Genomic DNA, 18248 nt, shown 5'->3' with positions numbered 1-18248 from the left:
CTCCTGAAATGTTCACCGCCACAGACGTCGCGATAAGTAACCAACAACGAAATCCTACTTACGAGCTACGCGTACTACAATACTTATAGATACAATGACAACTTGTTTCAGGACGGAAGAATCGATCGGTCGATCGGGAGTGTGAGAGAAATCTGACGAAAGAAACCTTCAAATGTGTCCAAATGTGGTGATAAAATGTCGTGTGTGGGTTGCATCGAGACGTGAGAACAGTCAGTCCGGTGGAAACGATCTCATTCGAGCTTATTCTGAAAAACGTACTCGCGATCGATTGTCACGGGAGATACGTTTCGGGTCGGGAAAATCGGGAGAACGAGTGCGACGGCAGCTATCCTGTAAAAAAAAACTTAAAACACACGCAACGCTCACACACGTGGCATACACGCAAAAAAATTTGGCTACAAATAAACGGGCACGCAAGCACTATCGAAAAGATGGCAGGCAACGACGGGGTCGACAACTGTAGACGACAGGCAAGACATACATACCCACGTATCAGGATTGACTTGCATAAAATCAGCACTAATAGCTTGAGTAACGAATGTAAAGACAATGACAACGAAAGTACCTAGAAACCACAGAAAAGGGAGATAAATGGGGACGGAGATATCGATGCAAACGACTAAACGTCTAGCCAACGTACGAGGGATGCGGGAGCGTGACAGTGTTTGACAGATAGGTGTGAATCGATACACGAGATAACACGAAGAGGAATCAACGAAGAGATTCGTAAAGCGGAGAAGGTAAGCAAACAGTGTGTACACCATCGGGAGGATGTCGGCGGTAGTGGAACGTTTACGGCTACGACTACGAGGTCTGTTAGCGAGCTGTAAGTCGTCCAGTACCTGGAGAAGGGAAATGATAGCCTGGTGCTGGCCGTCGACTGGAGGCTCGCTGAGACTGCTCGGCAGAGATTCGTCCATGTAATACTCAGTACCCACGAAGTCGGTAGGGCATACTCCAACGGAAGGACTGCTACCGCCACTCCCGGACAGCTGGTGACGCTGATGCTGCTGGCCGTCGCACATCACGGGCCGTGTCAAGGAAGAAGGATTTGGACTTAGGGAGTTCGGCTCCTCGGCCATCGTCGAGGATGGCAAGTCGCGATAGTTGGGAAGACCGTTCGTGGCGCGATGAATCGGACAGCTCGACTCGCCGTTTTCAGCGCACTCGGTGAGCGGACTCAGCTGAGCGGGACGCTCGCTGATGGTCAGACTAGGAAAATGGAAGGATCCAGGCTCGCTCGAGGAGGATGATCGGTTCGTCAGGTCCGCGACTTTCGAATTTAGCGAGGATACGTTAGTTGAGGTCGAGGAAGCAGGGGACACGCTTCGCGAGGCACCAACCTCCAATTGCTTCAGACGCATTTCTTTCACGCCGTCGAAGGACTCTGGTTTAGAGTCCGTGGCGCCCTGCCCGATCTTCTCGAATTCCTCTGTGTCCGTCTCCGACTCGAAACCACCCCTAAAGTCACACAATGTACAGTTAATTACAAATAATAATATAGCAAGTTGTGTATACTTGATGGAAGGAACATAGCTGGATACCGTAGGTACCCCTATTTCTACGTCAGAACTAGGACAAATAAAGTTGTGTATCGTTGATGGAACTGCGTCCTACGTCTGTCTGTTCTTGCTTTCCTACGCTGTATATTTTAATGAGACCGCTAAGCGAGATCGTTTCGTAATTGCAAAAGTGAATAATTCCTACTCTCTTCTGGGAACTAATTTATTTTAATAATACATTCTCAAATCACGATACATATGTTGTCTGATAATCCCAATTAGAGCACGCAAAAGACTTCCATTTCTATTCATGTTACCTAGTTTACAGAAAAATAAAGCAATTTCTAATCTTAGGTAATTGTAGCAAGAACCATGAAAACATTCATTGCTAAACATTCACGGTACAGTGCTGCCAGCTTCGCGATGCTCAAGATTTACTTAATACGTTACTGTTCAAGAAGCATAAACGATCGTAGCTGAACTCTTGATCCTCAACGTGCGGGCGCGCTACCGTCTTTATCGCCTACTGCTTTTACGGCCTCATTATATTCCTCCTAGCGAATGGAATATACCAAAGTCGTAAAAGCAGTAGAGTGTAGGCGTACTCGAATGTCGAAACTGGAGAAACAAGAGACAATTTTGTATCATTTTCGTACACCGATACATTAACGGGACGCCGAGGAGGACAGTCGTTGCGAAGTTCTGCAACCCTTTAACGAGTGACGAGAAACACAGGTGACGGCTTTACATACCACTTGAGAGTGCCTCGAGTATCCCGCTATATCCCTTCCACGCGGTACACAAGACAGGGATCGTTAAGAACATCTTGTACAAGTGAAACGATGTTCCCACTTCGTTTAATAGTCATTGGGTACCTGTCGGACAACATTGGACCTCTTGTTCGTCCCTGTTCCTTGGCAGCTACGTCGACGCGCATGGAAGTACTGTCTTTCTCCTTGTTTCCATCGGTGCTGGCCTCGGTCAGACTCTTCGACAAGAAAAACTGCGTGATGCTGTTCAAATCTGGCGAGGAGACGGTCAGTGCCAGATCGGGTAGCTGCGATTTCAGAGACTCCATATCGTCCTCCGTTAACTGTGACAAGAATACAATCGCGTGAGTCCCGTTTTCTGCGAGAGAAGAATTCCTATTTGCGCGATGATGGAGATTGAAATATGGAAGCGTTATGGTTTCATGAAAATATAGAAATTACGAGGGGTCGTTGAAATGTAAACAGGATTTCTTTTTAACACAGCTTAGGGCTAAGGGTTAAAGCTCTATTGCTAGAGATGATGACTAAGAATAAAATGCGGGTACCTTTGGCAATCCATTGTCGAAAACGGACGGTGCTTGAGTTGCGAAAGGTGGCGGCGTGTCCTCGAGGCCCGGGAACAGGGTGTTCAGGAAGTGACCGTCGAATTTGCTCTGAAACTCCCTTCGACGGGCCAGTTCCTCGCTGTGAACGGTGAGGAGTTGGCAGGCGAGGTTGCTGGCCCATACGAGGAAAGCCTGGGAGAAGGTTCGCCTTCGAACGACTTCGGCTACCGCGTTCATGTACATCTGTGGCGCCAGATGGATCTGTTGGAGCACCTCGAGGTGTCTCCTCAGACGCTTCAGGCTCTCGTGATACATGACGAGTTTTCCGTCCACCTCCATCATCTTGTTCTCCACGTACATTATCCACTTCAGCCGATGATAGATGTTCACAGAGAGCTCCTCCTTCGCTTTGGTACACCTACGACGTATGTCGCGCAGCTGATTGTGATTCTGCAGCATCACGAGTAGCTGGCGTCTGTGCGAGGTACAGAGGTCGGGTAGCACGCTAGCGTCGCCCAAGTTGTTGGCTCGACTCTGATTCTGATGGAAACCCTGGGCCAACTCTCCCTGCTCGAGTACGAGCTTCTTGGTCTGCGCCATCAGTTGCTCCAGCGCGAACAGTCTCTCACCCAAGCCCTTTATCTCCTTCATGTCCTGCTTGTTCGCGTTGTCTATGGCCGCGTTCACCTCGACTTTCAATGCCTCCATCACCTTCTCGTCGAACTGCTCCAAGCCCCGTGAACACTGTTCCGCTACTTGCTCCAAGCTGCTCTGATTGTCCTTCGCTGAAATCCATCGAAGCAAGCTCAAAACTTCGTCCCTACCGTCCGAATCCTTCTCGGATTGGCTCGGTTGGTCGTCAGGGCTCAAGAGGCCCTCCGCTTGAGCTCGTAACGCTGGCAGAATTGGAATCTTCGCGAGTGTCCCCAGATCAGCGTTGAAGCTGTAGCAGTGAATATTCGAGTGTTACAGTTAACGCGTAATCGTCGAAGAAATGATTTATAAGGACAGTTATATTCAGAATCTTAATCGAGTTTTAGCTATTATGAGCTAAAATAAATGAAAGTAATGAAACCCTTCTAAAAAATTTTCCAAATGCGATTGAGAACAGTTAACGCGATTCCTACGATGACAAAGACTTCTGCTACAAGGAGTAATTTATTTCATTAAAATTCTATTATGTCAAACGAGTCTTTGCTAAGGTTATACTGGCTTCGGATAGGTAGAAAGATTGAAATCCTTTTTAAGGCTTAAGCGACTGCGAATGTGGTGAAGTTCGAAAGGTGTAGCTGATTTCCTGGCATCTCACGTTCAGCTTTTAACAGATGAGGACTTGCTTTTGGCAGATGGCCAAAGAAATTTACTTCTCGAGATGGAATCTACTCCTGACAATGATCCAATGGGTATTATTGAAATGGCAACGGACAGTTTAGAACACTACGTTAGCTTACCAGATACAGTAGTGGCAAATCTTGAGAGAAAGAAGTCTTGTGATAGATACAATATTACAAAACGCTACAGCATGTTGCAAAGAAATACTTCGTGAAAGGAACAGTTCGGTCAATGATGCAAGCTTCGTTGATATCTTATTTGAAAAAAGTACGACATGCATCTGAATCTTTAAAAGTGGCTAGCTTTATTACAAATCACCAGACATAGTGCTTGGTTCCTTCTGATGGCAAGATCTCAATCTTTCTTGAACCTTGATTTTCTTTAACCTTACTCCTTAAGTTCAACGTAAGTTCTTCTCTTTATCCTTATCCTTTATCCTCATCGTACATTTTAGTCAAGAGAATTGTTAGATCTGCCAAATTTGAACGACCGGTCCAACCATTGACAACGTAACGAGTAATCGTAAAAGACTTGTGTGGAAAATTGAATCATTACTCGTAAGTTAATTTCTAGGTTACTACGTATTATCGCATACAATTTATATCAGCTTTGTTCTAGTATTACCATAATTATGCACGCTTCCTCAGAAGTTGCATCAGTGTTGCTTATCGATGTTACGTCGCATTATATCTGACCTATAGAATTCCTCAGAAAGCGACAATGCGCGGAATGCGTAATTAATTGAAAAAATACTATTAGATGGCTGAACGTAACGTACTTCCTTATTCAAATGCTAAATAGCTACGAGTGGACTTTATGGAAATTAACGTAAGACCTGAGCCTAAACGCGAAATATCAGATTGCAATTACGCAAGTAGTTTAATGACGTTAACTTTAATTACACCTAGAGATCACTTTTATAGAAAGAAGCTCGAGTACAGTAGAGCCTCGATTATTGCAGGAAATTAGGGCTGGAAATAGTTGCAATAAACGAGGTAGCTAATTCAATGCTCAACTTCACGCAGCATGTTCCCACTTTTACCTCACCCGTTATGCTCGTTACTCGGAGATCATACATTCCACTCGACGATATCGTAATTGTTCTATTGTTCTTACTTTTCAAGTAGCTCCATGTGCTGCTGTCTCTCCGAAAGGTAGACAGCGAAGCTCTGTTGCAGAAGATCTGCCCGCGACTGGAACATCTGCGTGATGTCCTCCAGGTTCGCCACCACGGCGGCCCAGCCTTGTTGCTGAAGGTGTTGATCGTGCACCAGCCTCTCGCAGATCCTAGTTTGCTCCCGTGCCAATCCGCAGCACTGTTGAGCCAATTGAGCTCGGGCAACGAGGGTCTGGTAAGTGGCTGGCATCGCCAGCGACGCGTCGATTTGACTCTGAAGATCGACATCTGTGGAAAAAAAAAGAAACGGTGTTTTTATTGTCTCTTCAATAGCAAATCGTTTAGTTTACCTAACTATGTCTGCTTTATCAGACACGTTTTCACATCCTTCTACGTATTCTATTACGACATCTCGTATTACGTTCATGAACTCTGGCCAGATAGAATATCGTTGGTCGATCGATCATCAAGAATGGTAATTTCTATTATATCGAACTTTTATTTCACCCGAGTGAAGAACCGATAACCCAGCGTTTCTAACGGAATAATTAATGTTGGTGGCAAACGCAATCGTTGGAATGATTGGGCATGAGAGGGCATGGAGAGGAACTTAGATAAGACGACAGATGTATCTTTTTACTTCTACGCACTTGTCAGGCGAGTCATCGGCTATATTAACTAACAGTTTGGTACCTAGGTTCAGCCACGGCAAATGACTCTATCGGTACAAGATCGAAAATTACATACACGATATATTCCAGCTCTGTGGTCAAGTGATTAAATGGAGGATGGCTTATCTAAACGTATATGTATAATGCAATGCTCTCTAACGAGGCTTAGAAATATTCTAGTACTCTGAGTTCTCCAAGGACTACCAATGAAACTTGACACAAATTTCAGCAAAGTACTAATAGATCACGCTGCATGAAAGTGTTGTTTTCGTAGGTTCAAATAAAAACTGTCAATTTAAGAAGGAACTATGCCATCGGTTAGATGAAACACGCAAACATCTAAACATCAACTCTAATGATCGTACATCAGTAACTTCTTGTAATAACAGGGTAATAACAATTATCCTTGATCCACAACCAGATCTGGAGAAATTCCCTTCTATTCTACCTCGAATAGAGCTTCGTTAACCAGTCAGTTGTGTTTGACGAGTATACTCGTCATGGAGAAAAGGCAGTACTTTCGTCATCCGTAAAATGTAGTTAGTTCAGTTTTTTGTTTAATATGTACGTAATATATGTTTATGTCATCGCTCGATTTTCACGACACATATAGGTGCGCGCTCTCAAAAGGCAGCGCCATAGCTGACTGGTTAAACTATCTCTAGCCTCTTATAGGAGACGATATCCACCTAAAAGGAGCGTCTAAGGCAGAATCGGTTAGAGGAGCCTAACGACGAGTCCCCCAAACGTATCCACGACGCAACACCGCGACTTTTATTACCCGAATACTCCAAACGAATAACATTCACGTGTCTCGTCAAACTTTACTCCGGAACCCGACGTTATCTCGTTGGATTAGCGGGCAAACAAACGTTTCAACTTGTCCAGGCGCTGAAGAATCCAGCTCGTGTAACGATGTGGCTAGTCTCGTAGGAACCAGGTCGCGCTAGGTTTTACGAGATGAAAATACAAGCTGAATCCGGATGGCAGACCCCGGGGGCAACCGTCGTGTCGTAAAACAGGACCCCCGCGGATCGATAGCGACGAAACGAGAGCGAGCAGACTGGAACAGAGCGAACGCATCCCTATCGAGCCCTAGCTACAGCTGCTAAGTGCTAAGCTACACAGGATGAGCCATTTAACCCTTTCGTTTTCAAATTGTTAAAGAGCCACGGGCAAAAATATTTGTTAACTGACAAATAGATTTGTGAAAGCAGTTTGCTATTTTGAGAATGTCTGAGGATTCTTTTTGTGTTATTTTTATTAAATGGTACGGTAGTTTCGATTGCGACGTTCATTATGCTCGATGAGATGGAATACTTTCTTTTGCTGTTGGATGTCATAATTCTTCACAACTTGTGTTTACAGTAGTCGATATCCTAACGCCACCTGTAAACCCCAATAGCTTGTTGCCTGTGGCACCTGTATATCTTAGAAGATGTTTTACTCGAAGGACCAGTTGAACTACTTAAGGAAATATTCCAGAGCGGCAATTTTCAGGTGTCCTTCTGTATTTCTTTAGTTGAGGAGTATTGTGCACATATACATTCATATTTCAAGAATATGAATATAATTTATTTTTATTAAAAGTAATCAAAATTAAAACATCTCTAACTTTGTTAATTCTTTAGATTCAACAACATCCTCTGGCAAATATATTTCTCAAGGTCTACACTTTGAGTAAATACTCCCCAAAAATACATTTAAAGTCCTGGACTAGAATACACCCTTAAGATTAAAGTTCGTTAACGTCAATCAAGGTCAGATAAAAACACGTCAGAAATTGACTATATCCGAAGACTTTTATACTCGGAATTCATTGTTCCATCCAGTTCTGGCACAGAAATGCAACGATTCTAATTAAAAGAGGAATCTTGGATGGGTCTACCTACGCGAGACCTACTGGCCCCAGAATGTCCTCCTCTTGAAACGAGGAAACATCTGTTTCAAGCCTGTTTGTCACCAGACGTATCGGGGTGACCCGTCTCAGGTGCCACAGCCGATATAATTGATCGACGCGAGGTTCGCCAACGTAATCTTGGCACGCGATGAAAACTCAAGGTCGGGGGCACGGCGATCCGTTTCAGCGGTCTTATGTCAGAAGCTGGACTCGAGGATCAACTGCAGCGCCGCGTTACTCTATCCAGGCTTCCTGATTGGGCGTCAATTGACTCCGGCGTTCTTCGCGAAACACGACGGACGCCATCCAGTGGTCGCGCTAAGCTGCCTCCTCGCGTGTGCAACACGAGAGGATAGGTCAGTAGGCTCCTAACCCTCTATAAGTGTCCTAGATATACACCTATCTGGATAGACAGTCAGATTTCTGTCGCTGACAATGATTGCCTTCAAAGGGGTATCGTGAAGACATCACATTGTGTAACTCAACTAATGAATTTCTCCATTTTGTTGTTTTTCAACATCGTTGGCTAATCCTTTGGTTAACCCTTTCGATCCAAGTTGGACATACCTTAGTGTTCCAGTGAATATATCTGGTTTCGTTGACTAAATTACAATTAACCCTTTGCACTCGGATGTTTCTTCTGAGGGGACATCGTAAGTCCAGGCAAACTTTATTAGTGATTACACAGGATAGACTCATGGTAGCGTAAAATTTGTAAAAGTGTATGCTTCCTTCAAGGTTTCTATCCAAATACCACGAATAATAAAATAAAATTAAGATATATACCAAATATAGGTGTATAGTCTAGGACTTTTAAGAATCTATTTTTTAGGGACACCTCAAAGTGTAGACCTTTAACCACATAGCCTATAACATCGTCTGGGATACGTGGTATGGAATACGAGCCGGAAACAAGTACCACGTATCAGGGACGTGGTCGACCTACTCCAAAAGGCCAACGCGATCGACTATAGCCTGGAGTAGTGCGATTTAAATCATAGGTTAAGGGGTTATGAATATATCTGATACAGGATTTTGTTGAATTCGGTATACGTGTCTGGTATGAATAACTTTCAACGTCATGGACACAAAACTATCTCGTCGAGTCATAAAAAAAAAAAAAAAAAACATTAGTGGCCTAGAAAATTTATCGAAGTGGGACAGGAACGTGATAGAGCATGCTATCCTGAATTGCAGTATAAAACTAAAAGGTCGTTGCCAGTGGTGGTTTTCGTGGCACAGTGGTTAAGAATCACTGAGCCAGAATCATTGACTTTACTTGGGACATCCGTAAAACGAAAAATTCATGGCCAGGGGAGCAGAGATAACCAGGCGATATCCTTTTGATACCTAATACGTGCCTAGTAGACCGAATAATGTCAATTCCTCCCGTGTACCTCAACCCCGTGGCCATTCCCCTCGAAATTGGACACTTTTTCGAGTAACAGTTCACATTTCACTGAAACTTATTTATGCCGTCTTTAGACAACGTAAATAACTCTCAGCTCTTTACAGCTACTTGAAGAACTCGAAGAATTGTACCTAATTTTATTTTGAGGCACTTATTTTCAATAAACGATGACTCTCAACGGATTTTCGTAAATTTCGAATGCTATCAATTTTACAACTCCTCGAAGAACGCCCAATTTTATTCAGAGCTACCTATTTTCAATCAATTATAACTGTCATTATTTCCAAACATAAATAGCTCCCATTTCGAGTAAATTATCACTGTCGCTAGATTTTTTCCAATTTTCCAATTTCATTTGAAGCTACCTATTTTGTAATCAATTACGTGGAAATTGTAATCAAATGAGACCGAACGTCTAAACAAATTTTTGTTTAATTGTTTCTCTCTGCAATTGTTTCAAACCAATGCGATAGCAATGCTTAAGATCTCTCCCATGTTTTTGCCGTGAAAAATAACTTTCGAGTGTTTCATGAGTTCTGACTCTCGTCTTCGCCGTTTCAGGATGATAATGACAGAGCACACATCAATACCAATGCATCATCAGAACCCTGACGGCGCTAAATGCGCGCAAACTCGACTGGCTATTCTAGGCCATTGACTGGTTATCCTCGCCTTTTAGCCACCACGCCGCAGCATCCATCGTCTCTTGGAGCAAACCTGCAGACAGGCGCCCTCTGTTTCTCAAGCATGAAATGGTGGGTCCGTAATCACAGGTGATAAGTAGGACCGAATGAACGTCACAATGTGGCCCGACACGCTTTGCCGGAAACAGATTTTGAAAATATTTTTCGAGGTGTAAATTCTCGGACCAAATAACGACACTGTGTGAAATATTTCGTCCCAATTAGTATATTTTATGAACAATCGAGATTTGCAGCACAAGACCTGAAATTTATGTGTCTTATAAACGAAACTTTTGGAACTTGAATCCCTGTGAACTCTAAATTCCATTCTCAATTCTCAGTTTGAATAATAATAGTTAAGTGATTAACCCCCCTCCTCCAAAAAAAAGAGTACTCTCTTAATTTTTATGATTTTCACTAGAAATAAATTATGTGATAGTCTTAAAATATTAAAAAAAAATGCCAATCAATCAAAAGAAAAAATTCAAAGTACCTGAAAATTGACGCCCAAAATTAAAATACCCGCTTAAGAAACGGTTTTATGATCTCGTTGAACAGAAAAAGAATTGCATACCAGTCGCATACGTTGACACGGTTCGTCATTTACTTGATTACTATTTTGCTCGCCTCTAGTGAAACAATATCAATTGTTTTAAGTGCATTACAACGACGATTCTCGTTGCACACGTGCGAACGTGACTTTACGAGTAGATTGAAGTATCGTGTTCTACGGATAACTACATCATCGCGAAGAGTTGCGTACGTTGGTGTCGTCTTACTTGGGACTTGCTGATGCGCGTCGTTACAATCTGAGAAGATTGTTGTCGTTAAGATAGTTCGATGTGAGACTAGGCGAGAGAAAATATGCTTCGATGTTATACCATGATCTGAAAGTGAATCTACTGCTTGAACTCTTCCAAATTAAAATAATTACTATTGCGAACTATTATCGAGGATATTATTATCCCGTCGATAGATTTTTTCATTAACGCCTTGGCTGTCGAACTAAAACTCGTACAAATGTCTACAAAGTTAACACGTTGTCTCGAGACTATTGAAGTTTAGGTAATTTAACATTTGTCCTAACATTGAATTTTTATAACGCCTCGCTTTCGAAATTAATTTTTTTAGTTCCTTAACGAAAAGTTCTGTCACCCATTTCTAGATGACGTGGCAAGCCACGTGTTAAACGCACGCATTTATAATTTAAAAAATGTCTTTCTTCCGGTTTAGCGACAGAACCATTAATAAAGCTACCTAGGAGATTCGCGATAATGATTTTTGATTGCCGAGACGAAGGATAAATTTGGAGAAATCGGTAACTATATTCAGAGCAGAATCCATTCATTACTCAAGGCCATTTCACACACCGTGAATTATATCTGGCACGACTCTCATTTTTACGCCCGTATCAGCCTCCCTCTCTGTTTGAGAGACAGGAAGGCTTGTCCATTGGTTTTCTCAGAGATTGGAGGTAGATAGCGAAGGGAGAAAATCAGCAGAGGTGGCTGCTCGGTGGCCATGAGCGCTCAATTAATTTTGTTCCGACTGTGCTAGATCAAAGTCGAGCAACGATTGCTTTGTGAATTCTTTTTGTACTCATCGGTCGCCGTCAAAGTTCTTGAACTATGGCTTTGACATAGAAAATTCTTGATCTTTCGTGTACGTAAACAACACAGGTAAATGCAATTTTAAAATCAAAATACGAATTTGCACAAACATCCGCAGTCTAGTTATAAATGAATGAATGTAAAGGCACACGATTAATTAGTGTACCTAATAAGAGTATCATCGTAAAATAATTGGTAATCATGATAGACGTTTTGCTCTTCGCTGAAGTATAACGACGAAGTAGACACGAGGACATTACCCATCAGGATGAAGGATCTATTTGAAAGAATCCTGTGCTAATGGAGTAGTTGCGATGTTAGGAGAAAAAGCTTCTTGATTGCGATCATTGTAAACATTGACTTCATCTAATGCGTGACGTCAACCATTTCTGAATATTCGAAGCTGGAAAGAATATCTGCAGATGACCTAGATCGATCGGTTGAATAAAGTTGTTCGACAAACACACGAACCAGCAATCCGATTAGACGACCCTTCTTCTCCCTACTAAGTAGGAGTGCAGATCTCAATGGAGTTCTTCCCTGAATTCCATAAATTCGACCGATTCAAAGACTTCGCCGAATCGAATTACACTGCCAACGGAATAAGGTTACCCTAAAACGCAAAAATGGTATCTTTGTTTGTTTTAAGATGTAGAAGTTTACGTTTCAATTGGGGAGTAAAGTATGACCGAGATTTGGATAATAACCTTGCCGTACTGGATATGTGTACGACAGTCTTTACATTTTTGAGATATGTAGGATCAAGGAACATGATGACGCTACTGCTGAAATAGGAAATCATTCGTGTTCGTGGATTTTCATCATTTTCATAACGAATGTTCCTTTCGAATTTGAACTACCAATTCGAGACATTTTTATTTCTCAAAATTGTACATAAAATTCTTGAAATGTATATCTTTCGAGAACGCAATAAAATCGATTTGTAAACAAATTTTAATTCTGTACTCCCGACTAAGTCGACCCGTTTATCGGGTAATATCGGCTCGTTGACGATGAAACTTTTTCCCTTAAAAATCAACGTATTTTTTAAGCAAAAGCTTTATTTTTCAAAAATATGACCTCGTGGCATTTTCATAACGAACGGCTCGATTAACGAGAGACAACTGTTCACTCGAGCACGAACCCAGTATCGGGTCTTTTCGGGTTTCGAGCTGCCACTCGGTTGACCGAAATTCGTCCGAGAAAAGTTCTCGACACAGAAAAGGAAAAGCGGAGCAAAGACAACGGATGGAAAGGGAAGGGTAAATCGAGGCTAAAGTGTACGTTGCACAACTGTTGGACAATGTATCGATTTTATGCGGCGCTGCTTTGAACGGTGTTTTCTTTTTCTCGCCCGGAAGTCGCCCCGTTCCGGTATTCGTCGGATCGGAAAATGGTGAAAGAAAATCCATTAGGGTAATAAAAGGGCCAGACGAAGGAAACGACGCGACGGATTCAGCGACGTCGAGATAAAACGGAGAAATGAAGGGGACGAATACGTCTCGCGATGCTTTTAGACTCGACGTGTCGAGTTCCCACTTGGTACGATCGCCAAACAAAGCAAAAAGAAAAACATTATCAAGTTAAGAGAAAAATTTCAGAGAAATTGTTAAAACTTGTTTCTTCGTGAAATTTATGTTATAGTCTTTGGTCGTATGCAAATTATCTCGAGTGATCGTTCAAAATTTCGAGTCCTATCGATTTTACAGCTCTTCGAACAATGTTATCCGGAGCTATTTATTTTCAATAAACTGCAACTGACATTTTTCCAAAAATAATTCCTATTTTTCAATAAATTACAACTCTCAACAGACTTTCGAAAATTTCAAATGTTCTCGATTGTACAGCTGTTCGAACAACACGAAATTTTATTCAAATTTACTTATTTTCGATAAATTGTGTGAAAAGTACAATCGAGATGAGAATAAACGTCTAAAAAAAATTGTCTTGTATCATTACTCTTTGTAATTGTTTGAATCCAAAGCGATTGTTTTCAATGCGATAGCCCTGGTTAATACCACTCCCGTGTTCTGGCTTTAAAAAATCACTTCCAAGTGTTTCGAGAGTTCTGACTCTCGTCTGCAACGTTTCAGGGCGATAATGACAGAGCACACATCAATATCAATGCATCTTCGGAACCCTGACGGCGCTAAGTATCTTCGGAAAGAAATGTTCCCGCCTTCGATAACGACACTTTCCTCGCGGGTTAAAAGGAAAGGAAAACAATGCTCGCGACAATTCGTTGGCGAGGTACGTCGCGATTCTAATCCATCGTTAATTTCCATTATTACGACGCCATCGAACGACCGTCCGATTATTAATCGACCTAGAATCGATCGATTACCATTCGGCGACAATAGGGCCGCGACAGAAACGACGGAGAAGAATGGAAAAGAAGCCAAGGAGGAAGTAAAACCTGCCGTTGATTTATTCGCCGCGAACGCAGCTGCGCTCGATATTATGCATATTCGAGCCGCGTGCATTATGCATATTCCGATGGGAAACTATGGCGAATAGTCGCAGTGGGTCTCGAACTCTCGAACGCGAATCTGTGACCTCCCGATTACGATTTGCAAATACCACGGGAAAGAAATTAAACGCATTGTCGTCGACGAATCGACGTAGAACGCCGTGTAAGGGGGGAAAACTGTCGCCCACGCATATGAGATCATTTCATTGCGACGCAAAAAAAAACGGTGGTGCACGAGTCGCAGGATTACGTCATTCATTTTCAGGTGACAAAGAAAACTACTTTTTAATTTTAACGATTTTAACGCTTTGTCTACCGAGTGCCTATCTGTAGAGGAACGCAATTGCACATTTTTTTCTGCGAATGCAACTAAATGGAATAACGGCAAAATTAATAAGGAAACTTTAAATAATATTTTGGAAACGTAGATACATTTCGTACCTTACATAATATCAGGCTAAGACACGAACTGTGACACAATGAGAGGGAAGTAGGTGTCGTTCGATCCGCCGTTACAACTTTCGATTTTGTAGGATCTGCATTGAGAGAGAATAATGAGTAGGGATGTTCATGCAAATTCGTAATTTTGCAAATACAAATGAAACCATTTTCCAAACAATGAAACATGTATTTTATCGTGGATGTTTTATATATCTTTGCATTCAAACACTTCCTTAGACGTTTTCCCACATTTTCACTTGCATTGAATACATAAACATACCGCGGTCTAATGAGAAACAGCGAGTGATTCACGGAAGAGATCGTCAACATTTTATTCGAACAATAATTCCTGCGGTAAATTCGCCCGTAAATATTCATTCTTTGGCCACAGTACCGTAACGTTTACGTTTTTTACGCGCTGGTAACAATGAAACGAAGCGAAAGTTAACAGTCGAAGGGAACCAAATTGGCTGTGAATAATAGTTACAAGTGCGTGGGGTCACCGGGGACCCCAGAAGTCCCCCTTCCCAGGGTTTAAGAGTGACGTAAAGAAGCGCGCGGAATCAAATAGAATCGAGTGGGTGGCTTCAACGTGTCCGCCTATTTATGCCGCCCCAACGCAAACAATGCAGAGGCGCAGGTAGAGCGTAAGGACGATGAAAATTCGCTCGTGCATCGTGTAACTACATATAGCCTACGGTGACCTCTTTTAATCGCGTAATTGCATAAGCTTCCGACGCAGGGTGAACCTGGCAAACAGGGGCCAAGAATTTCGCGGCACGACACTGAATTCCCAGAATATCTTAACTTGGACTAATGCTCCCCTTTTCTAATTATACATTCTATCGCACTGCAAACACCCGCCTACGCGTTCGGAAACTGTGGGCAGACTTGTTCGGGGAAGCGATGTTCCGGTTATTAAAAAAATTTTTAATTGAATAACTTTCCTTCTCTTAACGCCTCCGCTTCCCTCGTATTAGCCGGCGATCGAATCTCTCCAACTTAAAATTGACTGAACGCTCCAAGTTCAAGCCTCGATAACGAAATAACCGATAAAATGAATATTCATGGACATATTCCTCGACATGGACTGCAATTTAACACGTTCGACGTGTGTATGATACGTTTCGTGAAATGTAGGCTGAGGTTCGAATGTAGAATTAACAGATATTGGTAATAAAGAATGGTCGCTGATATTACCTTCTATAACCACTGGTAAATTACTATTACGATATTAAAATTACTGTAATTTGGTAGCAAGATGAAACAGGACAAATTTACAAACAAAATACCTCACGGTATGATTATTTATTCGTACATTCCCGAGGACATGGACTGAAATTGAACACATACGATGTGTTTGATATGTTTCGTGAAATGTAGGCAGAGATTTGCATATAGAATTGACAGATATTGGTGATAAAGAGAGGTTGTTGATATTAATTTATATGAGCATTAGTAAACACATTTAATTACCATTACGATAATAAAATCACCCTAATTTGGTAACAACATCAAATAGGACGAATGTCTACATTTGTTGCATTCGATAATAATTTATACAGTATGAAATTCGTGTACAATTATCGTTGTTCGAACAAATAATAAATAACGAGAATATTTTACGAAAACGCTTCGATCGAATAGGAAATATATATTTTGACAATAAATTCGTGGAAATGTAGTACAGTTCTGCTTCTGTGTTTGTTACCGTGACACGGAAAAACGGCTGGGGCGATTCCGATTAAACCTGTTGCGTATCCATACAGCGGGAACCAATCATGAAATATACGGTACCTTACTCACCGTCGCTTTTACACCAAAAACACGTATAGAAGAAATCGTAGCAAATTAAATTATCAACTTTTTTGTTCTATACAGATTTTCTGTAAGAATGACAATAATCGAGATATCGGCATAAAAAAATGTTATTCTACGATAAAATATTATTCTACGATAAAATATTATTCTACGATAATTACTTCATTTTTGTACAAACGTAGCAGGTGTCCTAATAATCATGGCTAACAGTGTTTATGTACAAATACACTATTACATAATAATTCCGAATCAATTATATAATCACTATCGTTGACTTTCATTTGTTCTCATTCACGAGACAAATTAAAAATTGCTTCCACCGGAGGATTTCTCAGAGACATGATTTTGTCTTGCCTGCAGCGGAAGTTATTCATGAATCAACCCAATATTAACACGTTCATCGCGTCACCTATATATGAGTGACAGAGATTTATCACTAAACAATTAAAGAATTAATTCTGAGAATTATGTGTTTGGGAAAACAAATCTGGATAGAATTCGTGGATGTCGATCGGGTTGTAAAACTAAATACTAACGCAAATGTTAGATTATATAACCTCTGATTGTATAAGAAGAAACATGTTAGCTTCGTAAGTATTTCCACGAGTATGTGTGGCGCAGAAAGGGAAAAGGTTGTTTACAGGAATTTGAATTAAAGCAAAATTTCTTCTTCGTACTCGCTTCCCTTTCAAAGAGCTTGAGAATATTTATGTCTCATGACGACTTATTAAAGGGTTAATGGGTCTTGGACCACGGTCCACGGAGCATCGCGTGCCAGACGATTGCGAATGCTCTTTCATTCGAATCGGTTGCCCCTCGCGGCCGAGGCTGGCGGCAGCACCGCATGAAAGCCGCTGGCAAACGTCTACGATGGAACCGCGTGGACGCATGAATGAAGAATCATAGTGGCTCGATGGGCCGCGGTCCCGTCTCCAGTGAAATGTCCGCTTTGCTGCCAGGGTACAGAAGAGAGGGGAAGAAAATCGCGACGCGTTCGCTTCCTTATCGCCGGGCTTGCTCGTTACTCGGTCGAAAAACGCGCGTGCACCGACACGTGCGACGCGTGCATCCGCTCCGCGATTATGCGCGCCGATTTTTCCTTTCCACCACCGCCTCGATTTTTCGCGCCACTCGCGAGACGTAGCTCGACCGCGACTCTCTTCAACGCCAGGGAATTATTCATGAGTGGTTGATTTCATGCATTTATGACGCACGCGAATACGAGAGACGCATATGATTAATCTAGACACTAGACGCTCGCGCGAAACGGAATGATAACATTGTTATGTCATTTTATAAAACATATTCTGTATACGTACTGGTTTCTATATTTATAGCATACATTAGCGTCTCGCTTGTTACGAACTTATTGATACCGATGTATTTTTGGGTTCCCTTCTGGAGATACGTAAGATCAGTCCAATAACTATGCTAAAATAATAAAGATAATAATAAAGCTTTAATAAAGATACAAGATCTGTAAAATGAATGTAAATTAAAGTAGAGCATGAATATATTATTACAATGGAATTTGTTCACAATGTGCGATATACAGGGTGTCCCAGCCTAAGTGATACAGAGCACTAACTCCAAAACTATAAGAAACTATAAGAATTGTCCCACAAAAATATCCCTTACGATATAAAGAGTATTCCTTTTTATAAGTGCATTCGATAGTTGCATGGTTTTTTTAACGGAATTCCTTATTTTTTGCATAGATTACATTCACCAATCTACGTAAGCAAGTATTAGGGTAAGGTGGTAACAAAATGAATAGCTACCTTTAAACATGGACGTGAACATTAAAAGAATTTAATTTCTCTCCAGCTGCCACAAAATTATACTTTTCATTTCAAATCTCTCTCCCTCTACGCACGAATGTGGACACTACTTTCCCCGAACGGAGAGAAAGAGCCTACTTTCCTGATTATTGTTCTTCGTTGATTTCGAGGGA

At 41.7% G+C, this 18248-nt stretch overlaps 1 protein-coding gene across 2 annotated transcripts in view; it reads right to left on the bottom strand.

Moving 5' to 3' along the window:
• LOC128878953 (RB1-inducible coiled-coil protein 1) overlaps positions 1 to 18248 on the bottom strand; it is an 83386-nt gene that overhangs the window by 12321 nt on the left and 52817 nt on the right. The window contains exons 3-7 of one of the 2 annotated variants that reach the window (XM_054127641.1): positions 5287 to 5575; positions 2839 to 3781; positions 2399 to 2616; positions 864 to 1482; positions 1 to 3 (exon numbers count right to left, since the gene is read on the bottom strand). The exon at positions 1 to 3 is cut by the window's left edge and continues 738 nt beyond it. In XM_054127641.1, coding sequence (XP_053983616.1) covers positions 1 to 3; positions 864 to 1482; positions 2399 to 2616; positions 2839 to 3781; positions 5287 to 5575 — 2072 coding nt within the window. The remainder of the gene's footprint in view (positions 4 to 863; positions 1483 to 2398; positions 2617 to 2838; positions 3782 to 5286; positions 5576 to 18248) is intronic. The other variant, XM_054127642.1, reaches the window with a different exon arrangement.

This window comes from Hylaeus volcanicus, chromosome 6 (genome assembly GCF_026283585.1).
Source record: "Hylaeus volcanicus isolate JK05 chromosome 6, UHH_iyHylVolc1.0_haploid, whole genome shotgun sequence".
Taxonomy (NCBI): domain Eukaryota; kingdom Metazoa; phylum Arthropoda; class Insecta; order Hymenoptera; family Colletidae; genus Hylaeus; species Hylaeus volcanicus.
Note: the sequence above shows the minus strand (reverse complement) of the source record. Positions and strands in the feature narration are given on the sequence as shown.